Here is a 9,514-nt window from a genome sequence, read left to right as displayed (position 1 = left end):
ACACTCGTATATAAAACCTCAACTCCAAGTGGAAAACTCAACTCATCAACAACCATTTTGAATTTCAGTACTCTTTTAGTTCCTCTCCTAGTTGACTAGTTTCTTCATCCACATGATGGGTAGCCTCGAATTCGAGCATCCACAAGAAAACAATTCTGCCCACATGACCACTAGCCCTCTAGACCCTGAGGAATTCAGAAGGCAAGGCCACATGGTCATAGACTTCATTGCAGATTATTACAAAACAATTGAAAAATACCCAGTTCTTAGCCAAGTCCAACCGGGCTATCTCAAAAAACGCTTGCCAGAATCTGCCCCATATGACCCTGAACCCATTGAAACCATCCTCCAAGATGTTCAGGATCACATTGTCCCTGGCCTAACACATTGGCTAAGCCCTAACCACTTTGGCTACTTCCCTGCAGCTAGCAGCACCGCAGCGTTCCTCGGCGAAATGCTCACCACTGGTTTCAATGTTGTGGGGTTCAATTGGATGGCATCCCCAGCTGCAACTGAGCTTGAAACCATTGTCATGGATTGGCTTGGAGATATGCTCAAACTTCCCAAGTCTTTCCTTTTCTCTGGCAACGGCGGAGGTGTATTGCAAGGCACTACTTGTGAGGCCATTGTTTGTACCATGGCAGCCGCCAGGGATCAAATGCTAAGCCAAATTGGTAGAGAGAATATTGGGAAGCTAGTTGTGTATGGATCAGACCAAACACATAGCGCGCTTCAAAAAGCTTCTCAAATTGTTGGGATTCACCCAAAGAATTTCAGGGCCATAGAGACCACAAAATCAACATCATTTGCACTATCACCTGGGGTGCTAAAATCGACTATCTGTTCAGACATAGAAGCTGGGCTTGTCCCATTGTTTCTATGTGCCACAGTGGGAACAACCGCAATAACAGCCGTTGATCCATTGGGGCCACTCTGCGAGGTGGCAAAAGAACATGACATGTGGGTTCATGTGGACGCTGCATATGCTGGAAGTGCTTGCATTTGTCCAGAGTTTCAATACTTTATCGATGGCGTTGAGGGTGCAGATTCATTCAGTCTCAATGCGCACAAATGGTTCTTCACAACCCTCGACTGTTGTTGCCTCTGGGTTAAGAATCCAAGTGCTTTGGTGAGCTCACTTTCGACGAATCCGGAGTTTCTGAGGAACAAGGCCACGGATTCGAAGCAAGTGGTGGACTACAAGGACTGGCAAATAGCCTTGAGCAGGAGGTTCAAGGCCATCAAATTATGGCTTGTGCTTAGAAGCTATGGTGTGGGCAACCTTAGGAACTTTCTTAGGAGCCATGTGAAAATGGCCAAGATTTTTGAAGGGCTTGTGGGGATGGACAAAAGGTTTGAGATTGTGGCCCCTAGGCATTTCTCTTTGGTCTGTTTTAGGGTTTCTCCATCAGCAATTAGCAAGGCTAATCCAAGCCTAAGTGATCATGATAATGGTAAGCTTAAGGCACATAATTATGAGTTGTTAAATGGTGTAAAATGTGCAGTTAACGAGGTGAATAGCAAGTTGCTGGAGGCGATTAACGGGTCGGGTCTGGTGTACATGAGCCATGCTGTGGTTGGAGGGATGTATGTGTTACGTTGCGCAATTGGAGCAAGTCTCACTGAGGAAAAGCACGTAGCCATGGCTTGGAAGGTGGTGCAAGAGCATGCAGATGCCATCCTTGGAACTAAGATTATTGTGGATCAAACTTAGATAATTTGTCTAGTTTTTAATTGTTTATAGATCAGTGCAATTGTCATTTGTGGGTTTTGTTTTCCGAAATATATTGTCCTGGTGTTATGTATTAAATATCATTATCTATAGAAGTATCTGAATTCTTTGTTTTCTAAAATAGATTGTCCTGGTGTTATGTATTAACTTTGCAGAAGAAATAAATAAATAAAAATCAATACTAAAAAAAAGGACAATAGCCACAGCAAACCAACAATGTCTATTTTGTGGTAAGCTTATTCATCTGACCATATACGGACTACACGTAGAGCCAAGTTCACATCAGACTTTTTCTCTCACTTAACCACATAACGTGCTATACGTGGAGCCAAGTCTACATCGGTGTTAATAATTTGGGTATGTGTGCAGCGGAGTTAGTCAGGCCGATGACAAGGTTTGGGTGGTCAGTTGGGTCGGTGGCCGTACCCAATCAAGGTGTGGCCGGTTTGGGTCTGGTTCGGAGTCTCGTTCTGATATTATGTTAAATTTAGAGAGACGGGTCATCAGCCCACTACTAGCAACACTGATATTGTCCCTAACTTAACCACCTACAAAACCCAGTAGGTGTGAGGTTTTATCACAAAAGATCTCGGTGATATTAAGAGTAGAACCATTTATTATAAGTTGTAATTTATTTAATCAAGTTTTCGATGTGGAACTTTATATTCTTCAACATGACCCACCGCAAATTTGGCCACAAATTGGTTATGCTGTGGAAAAACACATGGCAACACCATGTAAGGGACACCATGACAGGATTTGTGGCCAATCCGTGGCCAAATGGTGTATCTGTGGCTAAAATTGAGCTTTTCTAGTATCACAAAGGAAAATGGAAGAAAAAGGGTAGAAACGATATTATATATTTTACACTATTCTTAGATTGACCTCGAGGTTTGTTGTCGTAGATGTTTATAATTGCCATTTGGTTGGGGCCCGAAGCTTGTTGCAGCTTAGGACGGTGATGTTTTGGTACGTGGCAGCATACCCATGGTCGAATAGCATGTTGGAAATTTTTTCAAGTTCTGGGTATATCATAAAAGACAACAACTATTCGACCTTTAAAGTTTGCTTGAAATCAAGCTTGAGTCCTGTAATTTGTGTGTCAAACAAAGTATGTCAAATATTCAGTTATGCTCATATTTGGATATCTTTTATTTTTTTTAAATATGGAGGTATTTATATAAGTACAAAGATGTGTTAACTCTAAATAAAATAGGAAATATATCTAAATTACAATAGGAAATAAATATATATTACAATAGGACTAAATAATAATTGGTAAGTAACTAAAATTCTAACTAAATAAGGAACCAAAATCCTAACTAAGTAAGGACTCGCCAACACTCCCCCTTAAGATGGGACAAAAATATTTCGCATACCCAACTTGACAAGCGAGTCATAGAACATCATACTTGAGACAAACAAATTGTAGAGAAGGTCTTTTCATCAATAACAAGTGGAACAACTGACAAACCAAAGCAAAGATTGCAGCGGAAACACAAGAGAAAAAGCAAGCAAAGGCAACGTCAACTGCGGCAGCATTGGCCATGGCAACGACAACAGTAGCAAAAAACGACAATGACAAATTCTTTCATATCAACTTTAGCTAATTCACACAGACACAACTTCTCTTCACTTCCCGTCTCCCCTTGAAGAGAAAGGGTCGTCAGAGCTAAGAAATAAACAATTTCTTCATGGGAATACGTCAAGGTAATGGGGCAAGCAACACATTTAAGAGAGATAAGGTATAAGAAAGAGAAACATATCCATTTTCGCTCTCCCTCCCCTCTTCCTTGAAGAGGAAGGGAAAGAGGAAGGGAAGAGAGCACTTAAATTGCAAGCAGACCGCAAGCACAGGTCACAAAAGAACCTAGGCTCTTATACCATGTCAAACAAAGTAGGGCAAATATTCAATTATGCTCATATTTTTATTCTTTCCCAATTTGGAGGTATTTATATAAGTACAAAGATGTGTGAACCCTAAATAAAATAGGAAATATATCTAAATTACAATAGGAAATAAATCTAAATTACAACAAAAAATAAATCTCTATCATAATAGGACTAGACAAATAGGTAAGTAACCAAAATCCTAACATGGTAAAGAACCAAAATCCTAACTAAATAAGGACTCGCCAACATCTACTACCGTGCTCACAGGGTTTCTGTGTTCTATCTTACCTATTGTCGTGCTCATAGGGTTTTTGTGTTATACTTTTATGTGTTCTGCTATGTGCCTTATTTGTTAGGGTTTTCTCTTGTGTTTCCGCTGTGATCTTTGCTTTGGTTTGTCAGTTGTTCCACTCGTGGTTGACGAAATTTTTTTTTCTACAATTTGTTTGTCTGAAGTATGGTATTCTATGACTCACTTGTCAAGTTGGGTATGCGAAATATCTTTGCTCCAACTTGAGGGGGAGTGTTGGCGAGTCTTTATTTAGTTAGGATTTTGGTTCCTTACCATGTTAGGATTTTGGTTACTTACCTATTTGTCAAGTCCTATTATAATAGAGATTTATTTTCTATTGTAATTTAGATTTATTTCCTATTGTAATTTAGATATATTTCTTGTTTTATTTAGGGTTCACACATCTTTGTACTTGTATAAATACCTCTAAATTGGGGAAGAATAAAAATATGAGCATAATTGAATATTAGCCCTACTTTGTTTGACATTATGCACTATGTGGAGGAATTCGCGTGCATGTCAACAAGAGACATGTGGGAAGAGAGATAGAAAAAGAGAGACAATGAAATCAGGACATGAAAGTTATTTCATGTCCGACACAAATAGTTAGGTTTTCTCAAAGAAAATTGGACATCTCAACTCTATAAAATCTATGAAAGCTTGGAGTTAAATACCATGAGGACTTGTGATGGTTTATTTAACTACTACTTAAGCACATTAGTTGCTGGTTATGATCTTGGTATTTAACTTGAATGATCGAACTTCTGAGTTAAGTGTAGAGTAATGAGCCATCAACGTTTGCAAAAATCATGCATTTACCGGTCGGTATCCATTGGTACGATTTTGCATAATGGCTAGCAGCGAAGCAAAATAATTAGTGCAATTCCATATATTTATGGCTTGTGATATTCAAAAGCAACAGTGAAAAAGTTACAACAAAAAAAGAAAAGGAAAAAACTGACTCCTTAAAATTGAGAACGAACTTCTATTTTGACATGTGACAAATTTTTGTTGTTGAAACTTTATCAATGTTCATAGAATTTTACAAGTGTCAAAACTTCATTGGTTATAAAGAGGAGTTCCTCCTTAATTTTAAGGAGCCAAGCATGCTCTTTTAAATAGTCCATGCTAAATCGGTAAGGAAAAAAACTTGGCTCCTTAAAATTGAGGAGGAGCTCATACTCAAAACAAATGGGGTTTTGAAACTTATCAATTCCTTAAAATTGGATTTAAGGTGCAACAAGCAATGGATGGATGTTCATAATAATTTTTTTATATAAAAAATAGCCAAAATCCATCTAAATGAACTTAAATGCCCTAAAAATTAAAACCCGCATAAAACTGCTACTATTTGATTTTAGATATTTTGTTCAGGATAATTCGGTAAACATTAGGAAAAGGAAATCGCACGAGTGGGTTCGATCTTCTAACTTTCCATTCCATTCCTCCCGTCCTCAGTCCCAGACGCAGCCCCCTCCTCCATTTCCATATAGAACACTAATCACATACAATTAATACACACTTTTATATTCAAGTCAAAGTAGCCAACAGAACAAAACACGTCAAAGTAACTTTTTTGGATCCCACATCAATCTTTCTAAGTCCAATGAATAATAAGGGTTGGTTTAGTTTGGAAATGCCTCTCTCACAACAAATTTTTCAAGTCTGTTTAAGTCCAATTGAATTATAAGACTTGCTTGATGTGTCGTACTCCTTTCTACAAGCGTTATAGAGTAGTCAAAATATTTACATATTGCTTTCTTGTCGCTTACTCTGCTAGTTTGGCCAAAAAAAGAGGAGGTTCTTGCGGTGCCTTATCAAGGTGTCATTCATGAGGTATTATGAGTTCATATTTGCGTTATGATTTCCCAAGTCCATCTTAGTTGTGGTTTATAGGTTTATGTGGGTTTTAGTTTTAAGGGTATTTAAGTCTTTTTAGATGTATTTTCGACTATTTATGAAAATATGGGGTAAATTTTGGTTATTTTTTTAATTTATAAAAACTCGTTTATAATCCATTTTCAAGAAACCCTTAGCCTTAAAAAAAAACTCAAATTTTAAAGTGAAAAAATAATTTTTTGAATACATAGCACAAAAGGAATGGAGAAGGCAGAGGGAAAGGTGCCGTGGCTTCCATTTCTTTTGTGCCACAGATATTCAATGCACCAACTAGAGAATTCGTGTACCAGAAACACCAGATTCATTGGAATATATAGTGTCATTTCCAAATCTAGAGATTAGAAATTACTCCATCATAACACATACGTTACTCTCAATCAATATAAACATTTCTGCCCAGAACTGCCGCAGCCCATCAACAAACCATTTTCAATTTCAATACTCTTCCCAGTTAACTAGTTTCATCCAATGGGAAGCCTCAAATTCGAGCCTCCACAAGAAAACAATTCTGCCGACATGTCTGGCCCTCTGGACCTTGTGGAGTTCAGAAGACAAGGCCACATGATGGTAGATTTCATTGCTGATTATTACCAAAAGATAGAGAAACACCCAGTTCTAAGCCAAGTCCAACCTGGCTATCTCAAAGAACGCTTGCCAGAATCTGCTCCATACAACCCTGAACCCATTGAAACCATCCTCCAAGATGTTCAAAATCACATTGTCCCTGGCCTAACACACTGGCAAAGCCCTAACCATTTTGCCTACTTCCCTGCAACTATCAGCACCGCAGGGTTCCTCGGCGAAATGCTCACCACTGGTTTCAATGTTGTGGGGTTCAATTGGATTGCATCCCCTGCTGCAACTGAGCTCGAAACCATTGTCATGGATTGGCTTGGAGATATGCTCAAACTTCCCACCTCTTTCCTCTTCTCTGGCAACGGCGGCGGTGTGTTGCAAGGCACTACTTGTGAGGCCATTGTTTGTACCATGGCAGCCGCCAGGGATCAAATGCTAAGCCAAATTGGTAGAGAGAATATTGGGAAGCTAGTTGTGTATGGATCAGATCAAACACATAGCACGCTTCAAAAAGCCTCCCAAATTGTTGGGATTCACCCAAAGAATTTCAGGGCCATAGAGACCACAAAATCAACATCATTTGCACTTTCACCTGAGGTGCTAAAGTCGACTGTTTGTTCAGACATAGAAGCTGGGCTTGTCCCATTGTTTCTTTGTGCCACAATTGGAACAACTGCAGTAACAGCCGTTGATCCATTGGGGCCACTCTGCGACGTGGCAAAAGAACACGGCATGTGGGTTCATGTGGACGCGGCATATGCTGGAAGTGCCTGCATTTGTCCTGAGTTTCGACCTTTTATCGATGGCGTTGAGGGTGCAGATTCATTCAGCCTCAATCCGCACAAATGGCTCTTCGCAAACCTCGACTGTTGTTGCCTCTGGGTTAAGAATCCAAGTGCTTTGGTAAGCTCACTTTCGACAAATCCGGAGTATCTGAGGAACAAGGCCACGGATTCGAAGCAAGTGGTGGACTACAAGGACTGGCAAATAGCTTTGAGCAGGAGGTTCAGGGCCATCAAACTATGGCTTGTGCTTAGAAGCTATGGGGTGAACAACCTTAGGAACTTCATTAGGAGCGATGTGAAAATGGCTACGTTTTTTGAAGGGCTTGTGGAAATGGACAAAAGGTTTGAGGTTGTGGTGCCTAGAAAGTTCTCTTTGGTGTGTTTTCGGGTTTCGCCATCAGCAATTAGTAAGGCTAATTATCCAACTGCAAATTATGAAAAATGTGTAAACGAAGTGAATTGCAAGCTGCTAGAGGCGATCAATGGGTCGGGTCGGGTGTTCATGACCCATGCTGTGGTTGGAGGCATCTACGTGTTGCGGTGTGCAATTGGAACAACTCTGACTGAGGAAAAGCACGTAGCCATGGCTTGGAAGGTGGTGCAAGAGCATGCAGCTGCCATTCTCCATCCACCATGTATTAATTAATTGATGCCAATTCCATGTCAAGTAATGTCTTTGGCGACAAAATTGGGTTGCAGTTTTGGTTGAAGAGGTTGTTGGAAATGCTCTAACTCTATTTCCAGTTCCATATAGTAACTTTTTAAATAGGAGCATCCTGAACGAGATTGTGGTTCAAACTCAGATTATTTATTAGTTTAAATTTTTTATGAGTACTATTGTCATTTTTCTTGTGGTGGTTTTAATTTTCTGAAATAAATTTTCCTGCTGTTATGTATGAAACAAAATATTCTAGAAATTGAGATTTATTAATTATCTATAGAGGGTTGGTAAAGGTTTCTTTACCCTTATCACGCCGTGCTTGAGAGAAAGGAGAAGGGAGTGTCTGAGACGAGAGAGAAACGAAGGGTTTCTTTAGGGTTTAGAGGGCTTTTCTTTACTTTGACGTATTTAATTTTGTTTAATTAGCCAAGATCATAAATGGATTCGAAATCAAATTACAAAAGAATGACAATGCTCGAGTTGTTAAGAGTGGTTAAAGTTTTGTTTAATCTCTTTTTACGACTGATTAAATTTGTTAATCTTTCTGTTAGAGTTTGTTGATTTACTTATGTGATTTAATAATGAACAGAAAAATACATATCTGACTTCTGTGCATCGCGATTATCTGTTAGTATTAATATGCTAAATGCCACTATGTTCCTGTTTGTAAATTGTAATATTCATCCAACAACTTAGAATAATGATAAGTATAAGTACCTTCGGAAACATCCAATAAAATACCAACTGATAATTGTATTAAAATTCATTTCTATCTCTGTGTATATATAATTTATGGAATTTTACATGCTTTAAGTTGCTATTCTTTTTATTGAAATAGTTTCTTATATAGTTATCTCTTTTTCTAGCGAGACATGTAACCTATTCTCGTACTCCAAAACGCATTTTATGAATCGAAAAGAGAAGCGTCGTTTTCATTTATATTCTCCCCACTTTTGATGTTTTAATAACGCGAACATACTATATAATCTATGTACTTTTTTCATTAGCGCAATTTTAATCTAAATACTTGAATAAATTCAAAGGGAGAGACGATTTAAACTTAGACTTTCGGTTACCTTATTAAGTATGCTATGAGATTGACTACTTCTCGTCGACTTCGGAATATATGGTATATATGCCTCATATATTAATATACCATACATTGCACACCTACATACTTCCTATATATATATAGACTGAGATAATTAGCCATGTTTATTTTCACAGTGTACAGCATAAAGTAAATAATTAAGTAAATAAAAAACACACACACACTCTCTCTCTCTCTCTCTCTCTCCCTCGCCTCTCTTCCCCTCTTCACTCTCTTTAAACACTCCCTTCTAATATAATTTGCTGTTATTTTCCTCTCATCCAAAGACCAACCAGACCAACACGGCAAAGCGAGTTTCAAATGGTGGACACACTGACCTTCTGATCGCTTCGCCCGTCTATCTATTAGGGTATTTATTAATTCCTCTCTGCTGCTTCATAACTAGGGTTAGGGTTTTCTCAAATTAACGCTTAGAATTTCTCTTTAGTGCTCTACACTATTTTCATCATTCGGTAAAGAATGACGGATCAAGAAATGGATCAAATTCAGGGTTAATTAGGTTTTGATTAATTCTCTTGCATTTTCCATTTTATCTTTTCTGTGGTAAATTCTTGAACAGAGATAA

At 38.5% G+C, this 9,514-nt stretch overlaps 2 protein-coding genes across 2 annotated transcripts; both read left to right on the top strand.

Annotated features, from left to right (window-relative positions):
• The first annotated feature begins 36 nt into the window (after positions 1-36).
• LOC117624086 (tyrosine/DOPA decarboxylase 1-like) lies at positions 37-1,792 on the top strand. The gene has a single exon (XM_034355217.1). It carries the CDS (start codon positions 113-115, stop codon positions 1,712-1,714), a length of 1,602 nt encoding a protein of 533 aa, XP_034211108.1. The 5' UTR covers positions 37-112; the 3' UTR covers positions 1,715-1,792.
• A 4,492-nt stretch (positions 1,793-6,284) lies between these two features.
• Positions 6,285-7,823, top strand: LOC117624265 (tyrosine decarboxylase 1-like). Its single transcript, XM_034355418.1, has one exon. It carries the CDS (start codon positions 6,285-6,287, stop codon positions 7,821-7,823), a length of 1,539 nt encoding a protein of 512 aa, XP_034211309.1.
• The last annotated feature ends 1,691 nt before the right edge of the window (positions 7,824-9,514 follow it).

Source organism: Prunus dulcis, chromosome 4 (assembly GCF_902201215.1).
Source record: "Prunus dulcis chromosome 4, ALMONDv2, whole genome shotgun sequence".
Taxonomy (NCBI): domain Eukaryota; kingdom Viridiplantae; phylum Streptophyta; class Magnoliopsida; order Rosales; family Rosaceae; genus Prunus; species Prunus dulcis.
The sequence above is the reverse complement of the archived record's forward strand: the minus strand, read 5'-3'. Positions and strand labels throughout refer to the sequence as shown.